Raw genomic sequence first — 18432 nt, 5'->3', positions numbered from 1 at the left:
CAATGAAACAGAACAGCTATTAAAGCTGCAAATCACTGGGTCACATTAGAATTTCCTACAAATAATAAATTGGAGAGCAAACTAAATAGGTAGGCCTAGATACAATATACTTGCCCTTCATTTTCAACAACTCATTTGCTGTTTGGTGAATAAGATATTCAATTACATGCAAATGATGTGCCATTCATTGTATAAGACGAATTTACAAGCCAAATTAAATAATTAAATAAATGGCCAAGTTCTGCTTCAGTTCTGGATTCTCACCTGTGCATGAGAGTTGGAGGTAAGATGCATTTTTTAGTACACACATAAATAAGTAGCTCTACTTGTATAAAGTGACGTGACTGCATCAGCAGTCAGCCACAAGAGCAAATCATCAGTGACCACAGGGGAGGACCATGACAACCAGGTACAGAGTCACCAAGAAAAGGTGACCTGTGCCAAGGGAAACCAGAAAATACAGATACTGAATGGAGCAAGATAGAAAAATGCAGAAGGAAAACTCAAGAAAGCCAAGAGATTACCAGATGAACAGCTGCCTGGCCCTGCCCCATAATGCAAAAACAAAACCAGGTCACAGAAGAAGTAATTAGAAAACCAGAGTTAATAGCTAGGACAAAGGCACAGACTGAAAGGCACAGTAAGCTTGTAGTTATAAAGGACTCTTCACTCAGAAAGATGGATAGGCATATGTGCTGCAAGGAAAATACCAATAAGATAGTGAGTCATCTATCTGGATCTAGAGTAGTGCACATTAAGGAACGATTAGAAGGGAAAAAAACAAGTGGTGATAGCCCATGAAGGGGTAAACAACATAGGAAGAAACTATATAAAGGCCTTAGAATTCAAGGCAAAATGCAGGGAAGGATGCAAATTAATGTTTTATGTATAATTTCGGTTATCAATAAAGAAGCTAAATTCACTGAGAAAAATTATAGTGCCGGCAATCTGGTAGTAGAAAACTACAAAGTACGAGGAATATAAAAATATGACGGACACCTGAGAATAGTAATGAATATAACACAGAGCAGTACGGATTGTTCAGAAAGGACAGTGGACAGGAGGAGAGGTGGTGGGTAGCCTTATACGTGGTGGGTAGCCTTATACGTGATGTACACCTGGGAAGTTAAAGAAGTTGATCTTGTAAGAGATTAAAAATTGCACAATGTGCAATGCTTCCAAATGAAAAAGGTAAAGCGAATACCAGGAGTGTGCTACAGGTCAGATCAAGAAGGATGGCCATTTGCACGATTAAGAGATCAGAAGGGTATGGAAGAATAAGATTACTTTAATGGGGAAGTTCAATCCATCAATTTGAAGTTGGGAATACCAAAGTGATTTTCAGTCCGAGTTGGTAAGTGTAACACATAACAGTTTCATGAGCCAATGCCTCAGGGAAGCTGTGCACAATCTTGGAAATCCAAAAGGCTCAAAACAAATAAATCTCAAGGCAATGGATGAGATTTATCCTCAAGTGTCAAATGATAAGGGATGAGATTTATGAGGCATTGATGGAGTCAATAAATACTGGGGAGGTACCCTTAGATTGGAAACAGGCTGATATGGTATCCATTTTCCAAAAGGATGACAAAACAAACCCAGGCAACTACAGAACCATTAGCCTTACATCAATACAGAATAAAATAATGTAATTGAACAACAACAAGCTTGAGGATTATCTGTGCAATAATAACCTAGTAAACAGTAGGGGAAGATCCTTCCTGACAACCCTCCTTGACTTTTGAGGAGGTGGCATCTCAAGTGATCAATCTCTGATCGAAGTTTTCAGGATATTAAGAGGAACAGATAGGGTAGATAGAAACTATTTCCGCTGGTTGGGGATTCTAGAACTGGGGGCATAGTCTAAAAATTAAAGGCAGACCTTTCAGGAGTGAAATTAGGAAACACTTCTACACATAAAGGGTGTTAGAAGTTTCCGCAAGCAGCAATTGATGCTAGATCAATTGTTAATTTTAAATTGGAGATTGATAGCTTTTTGTTAACCAAAGGTAATAAGCAATATAAATACAAGTAGTTGTTGTTGTTGATATGGGCCATTGGCAGGAGTTAGATCACAGATCAGCCATGATCTAACTGAATGGCAGAACAGGCTCGATGGGCTGAATGACCTACTCCTGTTCCTATGTTCCTAAGTGGATCATGATATGGCATAACTTAACTTCCAACATGCATTTGATAAAATTCCATGTGAATGGCTACTATGTAAGCTTAAAGCAGCAGGGAATCAGGATAAAACCTGGGAATGGATAAGAAATTAACTGAAGGGCAGGAAACACCAGATACTTGTTAGAAGAGTTATGTCGAGATGGGGAGGGGTTGTGTTGGGTGGAATGATATAAGAACATAAGAACATAAGAAATAGGAGCAGGAATGGGCTAATCGGCCCCTCGAGCCTGCTCTGCCATTCAATAAGATCATGGCTGATCTGATCCTAACCGCCAATCTACTATCACAGAACCATCTCCTGAATCTAACAGAATTAGACACACGAAATAGGAGCAGGATCAGGCTACACGGCCCCTGGGCCCGCTCCGCTACCCACAGGGCCATGACCGATCCGAACCTAGACTCATGTCCAAATTCCTGCCCGCTCCCCGTAACCCTCAATTCCCTTTACTTCTAGGAAACTGTCTATTTCTGTTTTAAATTTATGTAATGATGTAGCTTCTACAGCTTTTTGGGGCAGCATATTCCATGGACCTACCACCCTCTGAGTGAAGTAGTTCCTCCTCATCTCAGTTTTGAAAGAGCAGCCCCTTATTCTAAGACTATGCCCCCTAGTTCTAGTTTCACCCATCATCGGGAACATCTTCCCCGCATCCACCCGATCCAACCCCTTCACAATCTTGTGTGTTTCAATAAGATCGCCTCTCATTCTTCTGAACTCCAATGAGTAGAGTCCCAATCTACTCAACCTCTTCTCATATGTCCATCCCCTCATCCCCGGGATTAACCAAGTGAACCTTCTTTGTACTGACTCGAGAGCAAGTATGTCCTTTCTTAAGTATGGACACCAAAACTGTACGCAGTATTCCAGGTGCGGTCTCACCAATACCTTGTACAACTGAAGCAATACCTCCCTATTTTTATATTCTATCCCCCTAGCAATGAAAGCCAACATTCCATTGGCCTTCTTAATCACTTGCTGCACCTGCATACTAACCTTTTGAGTTTCGTGCACCAGGACCCCCAGATCCCTTTGTACTTCAGTACTTTCCAGTTTCTTGCCACTAAGATAATAACTTGCTCTACGATTTTTCCTGCCAAAGTGCATAACCTCACACTTTCCAGTATTGTATTCCATCTGCCAAATCTCTGCCCACTTACTTAGCCTGTCGATGTCCCCTTGCAGGTTTTTTATGTCCTCCTCACTCACTACTTTCCGTCCCATCTTTGTATCATCTGCAAACTTTGATATGTTACACTCGGTCCCCTCCTCCAAATCATTAATATAGATTGTAAAGAGTTGGGGACCCAGCACTGACCCCTGCGGAACACCACTAGTTACTGATTGCCAGTCTGAGAATGAACCATTTATCCCAACTCTCTGCCTTCTGTTAGATAGCCAATCCTCTATCCATGCCAGAATATTACCCTCAATCCCGTGATTTTTTATCTTAAGCAATAATCTTTTGTGTGGCACCTTGTCAAATGCCTTTTGGAAGTCTAAATACACTACGTCCACTGGTTCACCTTTATCCACCCTGTATGTTACTTCCTCAAAGAACTCCAGTAAATTTGTCAAACATGACTTCCCCTTCATAAAACCATGCTGACTTTGTCCTATTAAATTATGATTATCCAAATGTCCTGTTACTGTCTCCTTAATAATGGACTCCAAAATTTTACCTACCACAGATGTTAGGCTAACCGGTCTATAGTTTCCAGCCTTCTGTCTACTGCCTTTTTTAAATAAGGGTGTTACTTTAGCAGTTTTCCGGTCTGCCGGGACCTTTGCGCAGTCCAGGGAGTTTTGGAAAATTATTACCAATGCATCCACAATCCCTACTGCCACTTCCCTCAAGACCCTAGGATGTAAGCCATCAGGTCCAGGTGATTTATCCGCCTTGAGTCCCATTATTTTACCGAGTACCACTTCCTTAGTGATTTTGATCGTGTTTAGCACTCCCCCTCTATAGCCCCTTGTTTGTCCAGTGTTGGGATATTCTTAGTGTCTTCTACTGTAAAGACTGATATAAAATATTTATTCAGTGTTTTTGCCATCTCCATATTTCCCACCATTAATTTCCCGGTCTCATCCTCTAAGGGACCAACATTTACTTTACCCACCCTTTTTCTTTTTATATAACTATAAAAACTCTTACTATCTGTTTTTATATTTTTTGCTAATTTACTTTCATAATCTATCTTCCCTTTCTTAATCAATCTTTTTGTTATTTTTTGCTGTCTTTTAAAGTTTTCCCAATCCTCTATCCTCCCACTAGATTTGGCTACCTTATATGCCCTTGTTTTTAGTCAAATACTATCCTTAATTTCTTTACTTAGCCATGGATGGCTGTCTTTTCTTTTACACCCTTTTCTTCTCAGTGGAATATATATTTTTTGGAAGTTGTAAAATAACTCCTTAAATGTACACCACTGATCATGTATCGTCTTACCCTTTAATCTATTTTCCCAATCCACTCGACTCAATTCCGCTCTCATACCTTCATAGTCTCCTTTATTCAGGCTTAGCACGCTTGTTTGAGATCCAACCTTCTCACCCTCTAATTGAATATGGAATTCAACCATGTTATGGTCACTCATTCCAAGGGGATCCTTTACTAGGACATTTTTAATTAATCCTGTCTCGTTACACAGGACCAGATCTAAGGTTGCTTGACCCCTGGTCGGTTCAGTTACATACTGCTCAAGAAACCCATCCCTAATACACTCAATGAACTCATCCTCAAGGCAGCCCTGCCCAATTTGATTTGTCCAATTAATATGATAGTTAAAATCCCCCATAATTATAGATGTTCCCTTATTACAAGCCTCAACTATTTCCTGATTGATACTCCGTCCAACAGAGTTGCAACTGTTCGGAGGCCTATAGACTACGCCCACTCGTGTTTTTTTCCCCTTATTATTCCTTATCTCCACCCAAACTGTTTCATTATCCTGATCTTTTGACCCAATATCATTTCTCTGTATTACAGTGATTCCTTCCTTTATTAACATAGCCACCCCACCTCCCCTTCCTTCCTGCCTGTCCTTCCTGATCGTTAAATAACCTGGTATGTTTAATTCCCAGGCATTGTCACCCTGCAGCCATGTTTCTGTAATGGCCACAAGATCATACCCATATGTAGTTATTTGTGCCATTAACTCATCTATTTTGTTACGAATGCTACGTGCATTCAGGTAGAGAACTTTCAAATATGTTTTGTGACACTTAGTTCCTGCTTTTGCCCTTTTTATTACTTTACCTTTTACTCCATACCTTCTGCCCCTTCCTGACACGCTCTGGTTTTTAATTTCCCCACTGCTACCTAAGTCTATGACCTTCTCTGTTGTCATTTTTATTATTTGCTCTCTAGGAACCTCCCCCCCACTAGTTAGTTTAAAGCCCTCTCTACAGCCCTAGTTCTATGATCCGCCAGGACTCTAGTCCCAGCACTGGCCAAGTGAAGCCCGTCCCAACGGAACAGCTCCCTCCTGCCCCAGTACTGGTGCCAGTGTCCCAGGAAGCAAAACCCATTTCTCCCACGCATTTAACTCTCTAATTTTATTTGTCCTAGCCAAATTTGCTCGTGGCTCAGGTAATAATCCAGAGATTATTACCCTTGTGGTTCTGCTTTTTAATTTGGCCCCTAGCTGCTCAAACTCCCTCAGCAGAACCTCCTTCCTTGTCCTATCTATGTCGTTGGTACCAACATGGACCACGACAACTGGATCCTCCCCCTCCCACTCCAAGTTTCTCTCCAGTCCAGAGGAGATGTCCTTAACCCTGGCACCGAACAGGCAACACAGCCTTCGGGACTCTCGCTCTCGGCTGCAAAGAAGATTGGTTTTGGGTCCCCTACTGTTTCTAATTTACATTAACAATTTAGAGTCAAAAGCTCAATGCAAATTGGTCAAATTTCATCGAATAGAATCATAGAATGGAAGGCGGCCATTCGTCGAGCCTGTGCCGACTCTCTGCAAGAGCACCTCAGCTAGTCCCACTCCCGCGCCCTTTCCCCGCAGCCCCGCAAATGTTTTTCCTTCAGATACTTATCCAACTCCCTTTTGAAAGCCATGATCGAGTCTGCCTCCACCATCCTCTCAGGCAGTGCATTGCAGATCATAACCACTCGCTGTGTAAAAAAGTTTTACCTCATGTCGCCTTTGGTTCTTTTGCCAATCACCTTAAATCTGTGTCCTCTGGTTCTCGACAATTCTGCCAATGGGAACAGTTTTTCTCCATCAACTCTGTCCAGACCCCTCATGATTTTGAACACCTCTATCAAATCTCCTCTTAATCTTCTCTGCTCTAAGGAGAACAACCCCAGCTTCTCCAGTCTATCCACATAACTGAAGTCCCTCATCCCTGGATGCATTCTCGTAAATCTTTTCTTGTAAATCTCTCCAAGGCCTTCACATCCTTCCTAAAGTGCGGTGCCCAGAATTGGACACAATACTCCAGTTGATGCCGAACCAGTGTTTTCTACAGGTTCATAACTTCCTTGCTTTTGTACTCTATACCTCTATTCATGAAGCCCAGGATCCCGTAAGCTTTTTTAACTGCTTTCTCAGCCTGCCCTGCCACCTTCAACAATTTGTGCACATACACCCCAAGATCTCTCTGTTCATGCACCCCCTTTAGGATTGTACCCTTTAGTTTATATGTCCGCCCCTCATTCTTTCTACCAAAATGTATCGCTTCACACTTCTCTGTTAAATTTCATCTGCCACGTGTCCGCCCATTCCACCAGCCTGTCTATGTCTTCTTGAAGTCCATCACTATCCTCACTGTTCACTATACTTCCAAGTTTTGTGTCATCTGCAAATTTTGAAATTGTGCCCTGTACACCCAAGTTTAAGTCATTAATATATATCAAGAAAAGCAGTGGTCCTCGAACCAACCCCTGGGGAACACCACTGTATACCTTCCTCCAGTTCGAAAAACAACCGTTCACCACGACTCTGTTTCCTGTCACTTAGCCAATTTCGTATCCATGGGCTTCAACTTTGCAGGCAAGCCTATTACTGTATGTGGCAATTTGTCGAACGCCTTTTGGAAATTCATATACACTACGTCAACCGCACTGCTCTCATCAAAAAACTCGATCAAATTAGTGAAACACGATTTGCCTTTAACAAATTAATCCACACTTGTCCAAGTGACTGTTAATTTTGTCCCTGATTATTGTTTCTAAAAGCTTGTAGGACAATGCCCAACTGGGAGGGGCAGTTGAATCTCAAGAGGCAGCTCAGGATTGTCATAATAAGCTAAACAAATTATTTTAGTGGGCAGGCAAATTAAATTTCATACAAACAAGTCTATCGTACAAACAGATCAACGGAGGATGCAATCACAACTGCTCTACACTCGGCACTGAATCACTTAGGTGGTAAGGAGACCTACATCAGAATGCTGTTCATAGACTACAGCTCAGCATTCAACACTATCGTCCCCAACAAGCTGGCCACCAAACTCCAAACTCTTGGCCTGAACACTTCCCTCTGCAACTGGACCCTGGACTTCCTAACAAACAGACCCCAGTCTGTCAAATTAGGTAACCACACCTCCCCCCCCCGCCCCCACACCCGACCCTGAACACGGGGGCCCCACAAGGATGTGTGCTGAGCCCCCTCCTCTACTCCCTCTTCACCCACGACTGTGTGGCTGTTCATGGTTCCAACACCATCATCAAGTTTGCGGATGATACCACGGTAGTAGGCCAGATCACCAACAACGATGAGTCAGCCTACAGGGAGGAGGTCCAGCATCTCGTGAAGTGGTGCGCCGATAACAACCTGGCCCTGAACATCAAGAAAACCAAAGAAATCATTGTGGACTTCAGGAAGTCTAAAGGCGGAAGTCACACCCCCATCCACATCAATGGGGCTGTGGTGGAAAGGGTGGACTGATTTAGGTTCCTCGGAGTCCACATCACGGAAGACCTCTCCTGGTCCCTCAATACCTCCTCTCTGGTGAAGAAGGCCCAGCAGCGCCTATATTTCCTAAGGATGCTGAAGGGATGTAACCTGTCACCCCTGATCCTCTCTAACTTTTACCGCTGCACTATAGAGAGCATCCTGACAAACTGTATCACAGTATGGTATGGCAGCTGTAGCTACTATGACCGGAAAGCCCTGCAGCGGGTAGTCAAAACTGCCCAACACATTACCAGCACCCGGCTACCGACCATAGAGCACATATACCAGAAACGCTGTTTACGGAGGTCACGGTCCATCATCAAAGACCCTACCCACCCCAGCCACAGTCTGTTCGCCCTCCTGCCATCTGGGAGTCGCTACAGATGCATTCGCACCCGTACGACCAGATTTAGGAAAAGCTTCTTTCCCAGGGCTGTCATCCTACTGAACTCCACAAATAAACTCTAAAGCCTGCACATCTGCCAATGCACTTTATTATGGTTATGCTTATGTTAATGTATTACAAGCCAAATGTATGTTGAATGTTTAAATGTCTTAATCTAAATGTACACTCTCGGGAGCCGCAAGCCTACATTTCGTTGTACTGCACTTGTGCACTAACAATGACAATAAAAGTTGATTTGATTTTGATTTGATTTAAAGTACTGCACACAAGAAAAAAATGAGGTGACAGAAGTACTCTGTGAATAATGCTGAAATAGCTAAGAATGGAGTTCAAAGAGGTGTATGAGTTTTAGTAGGTTTGACATTTCATAAATTCATTCATTGTGGAGCAGCAATCAACAAAGCAAATTGTAAGCTAAGCAGTATATATATAGTCCAAACAGTACAGCACAAGTTGGAGGAAGTCATGCTCAAAATATATAGTGCACTAGCCAGACAACACCTTGAGTACGGTGTCTAGTTCCGTTCATTGAGACATTCAAGTCTTGAAAGTGGTTGTGAGTAGACAAGGAGGCAGTTTCCTAATGCCAAAGAACTGGTATACGAGGAAGTACTTCAGCTTTTCAGTCTTCAAAAAGAGATAGTAAACAGTATAGAGAAAGATAGATCCAGAACACTACTTCAAATTAAATTGTGACAGTGGGGCAAGGGAACACAGATTCAAACAAGTAAAAGGCAAGTTTCAGAAAGTTCTTCAAACAAAAAAATGACCAACATATGAAATGTGGTTCCAGGTATGGTAATGGTGGCAAAAACCCTGGAATCATCATTTAACAAACAGTTGGATGTTGTGGTAAGCGGGGCTGTCTGGTTTTTCTGAATGGATGAGCGAAGAGGGGTCAAATGGCCTTCCTCCTCTGTACAAATCTTAGTGATCTTGTGGTAAGCAGGAACTTCTGCTGTCAGCCATAGGATTTGAAAGCAATCAGGTAGAGTGGAATCGGCCTTAGTGTACATTCTGTGCTTGCCTTAACTTTAACTAGTGGAAGTGAATTCCAAATTGAATTAACAAAGTGAAGTGGCGAAGAGCAGTGACGAGCTACAAATGATCAGAATCGGCAGTAGTATGTTGTAGGCTCATCTCCGACCCGTGCTTCTGACAAGTGCTGCTCCCTACTGGGAGCACAGGCTCAGTAAATATACCCTCATGTCTTGCAGCATTCAAAGTCTACAAAAAAATGTAGCACAACAAATCGCCACTGGGATGTGCAATTGTTCCAATGAAACAGCTAATGCTGTTAAATTGTGATTTCTCACAAATGTATATATACCCAGCTGCTTTGTTGAAATGCACCAACCCGTTCTTCAGTGAAATAGGTTATAAACTGTCCATTTCAACAACTTTTTATTCTAGTTTTAGCATATAAATTATAGTCCTTCTGAATCAGGCTGACAATTCGAAAAAATACCCACAATTAGGCTGTACCTTTTTACGGAGAGCACTTTGTGTACAAAGCTTCTGAAACTCTGCTAGGCAAAGTAACAAGGGTTGGGAGGGGGGAAAGGAGGGGAGACAGGTGGTCTCACTCATTAGAGGGATGGGGTATGGTAGTGTAGTGGTTATGTTACTAAACTAGTAAACTTGATGTCTGAACTAATAATCCGGAGAATGCGAGTTTAAATCCCACCAGAGCAGTTTGAGAATTTGAATTCAGATCTAAAAGACCTGGAAATGAAAAGTTGGTATCAATAAAAGTGACAATGAAACTCCAGTGAAAAAAGACTTAACTTCTCAAGTCTCTCTTCATAACTAACCCCTTTTCCCAGGTAACAACCTAGTGAATTTACACTGCATATTTTCCATTACTTTTATAGCCTTCCTGTAATGGAGTGCCCAAACCCTCAGTCTCTTCAGATCAAGGACACCCGTTTGTCTCAATTATCCCGAGTCTAGGGAACCAAGTCTTCAGACACCGAGGCAAAACAAGAATGAAGGAGAAGGGAACAAGGCCAACAGAAAAGAAACCTATAAAGAACAAAAATACACAGATTGTCATCAAAATAAAAGGTAAATGAACAAAATGATTGAGAGATTTAAAACTTCCTAATGTTTCCTGCTCATTTCCTAGATGACTGACAAGGAAGCACAACAACACACCCACATAAAATCATCAGATTTAGCATTTACAACTAACAAATGACAGGTGATGTCAGTGCTGCTCTATCAGGCATAACATGAAGCATTTTTCAAACATACTATTGAGAAAGAGATAATGAGAAAAATTAGAACTGACAGTGAAGCTCTTTGTGAAGTTCAACAACATATTACCCTATAGCATGTCTCTCCAACAGACGCTGTACTGGTATGGTTAGTTTACCCAGGAAGCGCTTTATAATAGGACGACTCTTGGCAAACTTGTCTTTAACATCAATTTCAAGTACATCTGTGAGAAGGGCCACAAAAGAGTATTTCTGTAAAACAGTAAAATATGTATCACGTTAATCCCATCTAACATTCCCGGTTTTGTCACTGCCTATTTCCTTCAGGAAGTATCTGCTCTGTGTCAATGATAACAGCATGTTTTACCTCTCCTTGCCAAATAGGGTTTATTGTGTTTGCCACGATTGTCGACCTCTTCTCTTGTCCATGATGAGCAAAAGTAGGGAAAGTGCTCTTTTTCCCAGGCTGAATGGACATCTTTAAATATGGATCCGGATTGAAAAACATTCCCTTCTTGAGCCCCACAGCTCTGATATCTGTTTGGAAGAAAACTGTCAGTCAGTTACATATCACAGTAACAATGTTAGACCCTGTAGTAGGTACCAGTCCCCTGGGAGAGAGTAATGTGGTGCAGTCGTGGCAATGTTTTATCAGACAATCTACTTTATGTCATTTACAAACCTGTACCATGTGTAATGTTCTAAATAATTTTGTTCAAATTCCAATTGTTTCTCTGGACAAATATGTTACTGTGTTTGTATGTGCAGGATCCATTGAGTTATCTTCGGCTCATTTAAATAAACAAACACTCCATTGCCACGGCTCTGTATTTTCCATTTTCTCTCAGATGATGCCTTCTGGACACTAGAAAGATGTACATATTATTCCAGCATTGTTACCATGATTTCTTCTAGTTTCCTACTCAGTCCACTTTGCGAGGCCATGCTCTCACTATGAAGCCTCGTTGGTCAGGAGCGCAAATCACAAAACCGGGTATGGAGGCATGCGCACGATTCAAGGTGCCCCAAAATTAGTGATTAAAAATGTTAAAAAGTTGTTTTCTTGAGGTCACACAGCTCTGAAGCACAAGCCTCATTATACGTGCAAATATCATGCAAAATGCATAGAAATTGGTCCTAAACAGAATCTCGCAATGTCAGTGAAACCCATTCTCTCAGTGTTGCTTTTCCATATGAAACTGGTAAATAACTGGATATAGCCTGGCCTTTACTATATTCAATTCAATTCAATTTTATTTGCCATATGTACTAGTACAATGGAATGCTTACTCCCCGTAGGGACACGTCAGCTATTTTTACAGCGCCGTGTTCAGAAAGTCAATTCTTTGGCATTTGGGTCACTCTCAAGTTAGCAGGAGTCCAGGTAAAGATGGAATTGGACACAGGATCAGCCCTAACAGTCATAAACCGACGGGACTATGAGCGGCTTTTCTCACACATACCCTTGAGAGACACAAAAATTATTTTGAAGACGTACACGGGGCAAAAAGTCTACCCCAAAGGAAAAATAAGGGTGACCGTTATATATAACGGTAAGGAAACACCAAAACTAGACCTGTATGTATTGCAAGATGAAGGACCACCATTACTGGGACGTGAATGGATCCGGAAAATACAACTGGATTGGCATTCCATACAGGCACTGACTGTGGCTGACAAAAAGGATGACGACGTCACACCTGGACGACTGTCAAAGATCCTAACTGACGCGAAAGAAGTGTTCCAGCAAGGACTCGGAACACTAAAAGGCATGACAGCAACGATTAAAATTGAAGAAAACGCAAGCCCAAAATTTTTTAAGGCCAGACCGGTACCTTATGCGATCCGCCCAGCCGTCAAAGCAGAGCTGGAGAGTCTGGAACGTTCAGGTGCACTGTCCAAGGTAGACTGGAGCGAGTGGGTTACACCCATTGTCCCTGTGATGAAAAAGTCGTTGAGCAGCACGCCTGGGGAACCAAAGAAGGTGCACATCTGTGGGGACTTTAAGGTAACAGTGAACCCGGTCCTTCACACCGTACAATATCCACTTCCGCGGATTGAAGATATTTTCGCCTCGCTATCTGGAGGGAAATGCTTCACTAAGATTGATCTGGCCCAGGCGTATCTGCAAATGGAGGTAGAAGAAGCATCAAAAAAATACCTCACAATCGACACCCATAAAGGTCTCTACCAATACAACTGGCTGGTATTCGGGGTAGCATCAGCTCCGGCTATTTGGCAGAGGGCAATGGAACAAGTCCTGCAAGGGATCCCAGGGACCCAGTGTTATTTGGACGACATCCTGGTCACGGGCGAAAATGACAGTGATTACCTTGCCAACCTGGAGCAGGTGCTCACTAGATTGCAGGAATATGAGCTCCGAGCTAACCGCCCCAAAAGCGAGTTTTTTAGAAAACAGATCTCGTATTGTGGCCACGTTATCGATAAAGAGGGGTTACATAAGTCCCCAGAGAAGATTGAGGCAGTAGTCAAGGCTCCAGCACCGGAAAATGTGTCACAACTGAGGTCGTTCCTCGGGCTGGTAAACTACTACCATAAGTTCTTGCCAAATTTGTCTACAATACTACGCCCACTGAACACCCTACTGCAACTGGGGTGCCATGGAAGTGGAGTGACGAATGTAGACGAGCTTTCCAGAAGAGCAAAACACTAATCACATCGAAAGAGGTATTGGCCCATTACAACCCAGCATTACCAATTCGGTTGGCATGTGATGCGTCACCCTACGGCATTGGAGCGGTGCTGTCGCACAAATTCTCGGACGGCTCAGAGAGGCCAATAGCCTTTGCGTCACGATCACTAACCTCAGCCGAGCGTAACTACGCCCAGATTGACAGGGAGGCCCTCAGCCTAGTGTGGGGAGTGAAAAAGTTCAATCACTATCTGCACGGGCAGAAATTCACCTTGCTGACTGATCACCAGCCTCTTGTCTCCATTTTTAATCCGAAGAAGGGCGTTCCGGTGATGACTGCGCAACGACTACAAAGATGGTCATTTTTTCTAGGGGCGCACCACTATGAGATTGAATATAAGGGCATGAAACAGCATGGAAATGCTGATGGGCTATCACGCCTGCCACTGCCTACTGCGGAGGAAGCACCAGCAGTGGATCCTGTCGAAATATTCCATTCAACTATGGTTGAATACCTACCGGTAACTAACGCTTGTATCGAAAAGGATACCCGAAATGACCCGACACTGTCTCGGGTATATGATTTGACGGTGAAGGGATGGCCAGCACATGGCGACTCACTGTTGCCAGCATTCTCGACAAGGAGAGAACAGCTGTCAGTGTGCCGGGGGACCTTGATGTGTGGATCCCGAGTGGTAATTCCACCCAAGTTAAGGGATAGAGTGCTCAATGAGCTTCACGAGGGTCATCTGGGAGGGGTAAAAATGAAAGGCCTAGCCAGGGTTTATGTGTGGTGGCCGGGAATCGATAAACAAATCGAGGACCTGACCAAGAGCTGCTCAGGATGGCAGAAAGTCCAAAATGCACCACCACAGGCCCCTCTACACCCATGGGAGTGGCCCTCATCTCCATGGCAACGGGTGCATATTGATTTTGCTGGTCCATTCATGGACTCAATGTTTTTACTAGCCGTGGATGCGCACTCGAAATGGCCTGAGGTCATCAAAATGGCCTGAGGTCATCAAAATGTCCTCCACCACCACGGAGAAAACTATTGCAGTCCTACGGACCATTTTTGCCAGGAATGGCTTGCCAGAACAGATTCGCTCCGACAACGGACCACAGTTTGTGTCCGAAGAGTTCCGGAGGTTCTTGAAAAAGAATGGGGTAAGGCATTACACATCCGCCCCGTATCATCCAGCCACAAATGGATTGGCTGAGAGGTTCGTACAAACCTTTAAGAAGGCAATAAAGGCTATGTACAATGACAACATTCCGCTGCAGCACAAGGTGGACAATTTCCTGTTCGCCTACCGAAATGCAACACATGCAGTCACCAACCAGGCCCCAGCCATGATGTTCTTTAACCGAAGGTTAAGATCTCGCCTGGATTTGCTCAGGCCAAACGTACGAAGAGATGTTGAGAGTAAGCAATTCCAGCACATCCATGAGAAGCCAACAAGGAGCTTCAATGTAGGGCAACCAGTCTTGGCCCGCGACTACTGAACAGAAAAATGGCAGCCAGGAACGATATGCACACGGCAGGGCCCACTAATGTACACAGTGGACGTTGGGGAGAGCATCGTGAGACGCCATGCTGACCAGATCCTAGAGTCACAGGAACAAGTCAACCCCATGCCTCGCCCATACGTACCTGGTGATGAACCCGACGTACAGGTAGCATCTACCCCAGAAACAGTAGCATCGGAAGCTGATGAACCAACCGACGACAGGGGGCCAGAATCACCTCCGCACCAAGAGCAAGACACTCGGGAAAGGCGCTATCCAGAAAGGATCAGGAAGCCTCCCCAAAGACTGAATATATAAATAGACTATTTTCAGCTAATGTTGCATGTTAAAAGTGTTAATTGTAATTAGTTTGATATTTAATTGTTAAATGAGTGTTATGGTACTGTTAATCTAAAAGGGGAGGAATTGTAATGTATGTACCTTTAAGGGGGGAACTACTTTTTACAGCTCATGTATACTGTAGTACCGGCAGTGACCACACCTGTATATAACGCTGAGTAGTAATCTGTACAGATCAGTTGTAGTCTGAGCCACGTTGAGTAAACACCTATTGTACCGTTCTCCGCAGTCTGTGTCTCATTATACACGGACGTAACAGTGACCTATGCCAAATCAGTCAGTCAGCTATCCACACATGCATCAAGTAAGTGACAGAGACCTTATTTGCATTGGAGCAGCGCATTCATCACTTTCTCTTCATGGACACTAACTGCATCTTTAAAGCTGTGTACAGCTGCGCTAGTACTTGAAAACTTCGGTGATATAGGCGCTATGAGACTCTTCCTTGATCTAAGCCATTGACAGTGCTAACTTACCGCTCTTCCAGGCCAACGTATAGGAGCTACATGTTTGAAGGCATTTTCAGAAGTCAGCATTCTAACAGTGCTTGCAAGATGCAGTGTATGATGTTTGTGCACTTGCGTGACTCCCTGTTTGCAATTAAATGAGAAGAGGTACAAGTGATAGCAGCTTGTCTGAAAGACTGCTGCTTCACCTTTTCCCACTCCTCTGTGCTCCGATATGCCAGGAGATCCACAGTGATCTCTTCCAAAGGCGTCAGGGCCCTGTGATTTGTGTGCCTTTCTCCAGTTGCTTCTTTGAATTTTATGCCACCTTTTACTGCAAGCAGCAAAGTAGTCTTCAGATAGAAGTTGAAGGAGAAAATGCGCAGTGACAGGCATGTGCCAACTTTTCTATCAGTAAGTGACCATGCATCATGCAGCTAGCTTGTGTTACAATAATGTCATGTGTGAAGTCCATGGAAGATGTGAGTGTGGCAAGATTTTCAATTATACATTTCAACTTCAATGTGTCTCCTTCTGAGGTATAGGTATGCATAACATGCATTGACAGAACAACAAGGTTATCTAAGGGTTCGGCATGATTTGGCGGGGGGGGGGGGGAAGGAAAGTACATATGGAATAGATTGACAAGCAATATTTTGTGGCATGGAATCTTCGGCTATGCACCTGCTACATGGCACTGTTGGGTTGTGTTACCTTGCCAAATTCTTGAAGGTGTGCTGTCTTCATTGCACATCTGTTCCATGTCCTGCAAATATTGTAGACACGGTTTAGCCCAGCCGCCACCTTCTGTCAAGCATCCTCTGGAAAGGATGTCCTGGAATTCCAGAAAGGGCAACCCAACTCACAGCAGGACACCTGCTTCACCAGCCATCAAACAGGGGTCAGGGGCAGCACTGCTCTGCCACATGCACACAGACTGTGCTTTGTTCCTCCCACTGGGTTTTTTGTCCTTTCATGCTCCACTGTCAGTTCTTCCCCACCTTTGTAAATGCTACAAATGTGTCTGAATAACATTTGGCACAATGGCGGGGGGGGGGAGGGGGCTGGAGGGGGGGAGGGGGCTGGAGGGAAGGGGTTGGAGGGCAGGGAAGTCAGTACAAAGTAGTCACCAGATTCCTCCTGCACACTATGCAGCCGAGTAACCCAATGCCTGTTCCAACTGTTGCCTCTTCCACAGTTGGTTCATGGACAGGGAAGAGCAGGAAATGGGAACAGAAAATAATTTGATCAAGAAGTGGATGTATCCACACTGATTTTTTACTGAAACCACTAATATTGCACACACAGTACATGTGCTTTTACACTGCACGTCGCCTGAGGGGAAAGCCCGACTTCTGTCAATGACAGAATGGTGACTTCCGTTAACCTTGCAAACACCTAATATAATGAATTCAAAGTTCATCTCACAAATCCTGGGCATATAAACACTTTAAAGAGTGGTTTGAAAAATGAATTGAAAATGTTTAAAATACAAGTTAATAACAGCTAAATGATCTTAATTATCAAATGGTGTGCGTTCCTTGCTGCATCTTACCTGATAATGTGAATCTGACAAGTTTTCGACTGTTCTGACCATCTAATCCACCTTCCCCCAATTCATCTGCTCCAGCCTGTAAAACAAAATCTAACATTATATTTTGGTCTATGTCAAAAAGAGCTGTTAATATATCCACTAATGATTTTCCTGTGCATGAGCTGTCTACATTCTTGCAATGGTAAATATACATTCAATTGGAAACAATTTAGCTCGCATAAACCCATATAAGGTTCCAATCAAACTCAACTGGCAACATGTCTTTCAAATTTATTGCTATTTTCTATCAGTTACTTCAGATTTACTCAGGCCATGTACTAACTCTTGGCTGATAAAGTGAACATGTGTCTGAGTCCCAGCCCTCTGCAAATGCAGTTCCAACCACTAGAAGGTTATTAGGGATGGCCCATCAATTTACAAGGTGTTTTTTCCTTCATTCCTATGGGAAAAGCATTGGACCATTCAGAAGAAGCATGATGTTTGACCTCGTATTACTTGTGCTTTTTTTGTTAAAATGCAATGTTAGCAAAAGTATTAGTTAAGTTTCCTGTAAGTATTTAGTGAAACAGTGGAAGTAAATTATTTAATTTCAGGTGCAAATGTACATTCTCTAAACAGGCAGTGATAACCGATATACAGGTTTGCAAACCATTCAACTGGACAGATCAGCACAGCATGACTGAGCTCTGAGAAAGGCCAGTATTACACAGGATACTCATTGCACCATCGCTAGTCAGAACTCTGAACACCTGTCGCCATTTGATGCTTTATTTATCGGACGGCCAATGTAGCTTTGTAGTTTCTTTATAACAATCTGTCACGACTATAACAGTGCTCACTTCAGCTTTATCCGGATTTAAACCTTGCACAAGTTTCTGCACTTGTGGTACTCAAAGTAGGAAGTTTCACTTTATTCAGCAGGATAAGGAGTTTAAAACTGACTTACTTATCAATACTAGATAAAAGCCAAGAGTTGCTCTATGTAAAGCCCAAAATGGAGTTCCATCTGGAATGTGAGAGAAATTGAACAACATTTTTTCTTAATAAAACACATCAATGGTGTTCAGGAATTTCTGACTTGTTGCATTTTGAATATACAAGGATCATTTACGATGTATATAGTAAAGTCCCTTTCAAAGAGGTTTTAAAAATGAAATCCTCATAAAGATGCATTTATA

The 18432-nt window shown here is 43.0% G+C and overlaps 1 protein-coding gene across 8 annotated transcripts in view; it reads right to left on the bottom strand.

Annotated features, from left to right (window-relative positions):
* The window catches only part of LOC147120218 (E3 ubiquitin-protein ligase HECW2-like), a 424776-nt gene that overhangs the window by 179362 nt on the left and 226982 nt on the right, over positions 1-18432 (bottom strand). For all 8 annotated transcript variants that reach the window (XR_015078143.1, XR_015078142.1, XM_085985833.1 and 5 more), the window contains 3 exons: positions 17255-17330; positions 11099-11268; positions 10841-10983 (listed from right to left, as the gene is read on the bottom strand). Coding sequence is in view for 6 of the 8 variants with exons in the window: in XM_085985833.1 (XP_085841959.1) it covers positions 10841-10983; positions 11099-11268; positions 17255-17330 (389 nt within the window). In the remaining 2 variants the exon portion in view is untranslated. The remainder of the gene's footprint in view (positions 1-10840; positions 10984-11098; positions 11269-17254; positions 17331-18432) is intronic.

This window comes from Somniosus microcephalus, chromosome 4, assembly GCF_052327205.1.
Source record: "Somniosus microcephalus isolate GS21.2 chromosome 4, FLI_Smic_1.0, whole genome shotgun sequence".
NCBI classification, from domain to species: domain Eukaryota; kingdom Metazoa; phylum Chordata; class Chondrichthyes; order Squaliformes; family Somniosidae; genus Somniosus; species Somniosus microcephalus.
Note: the sequence above shows the minus strand (reverse complement) of the source record. Positions and strands in the feature narration are given on the sequence as shown.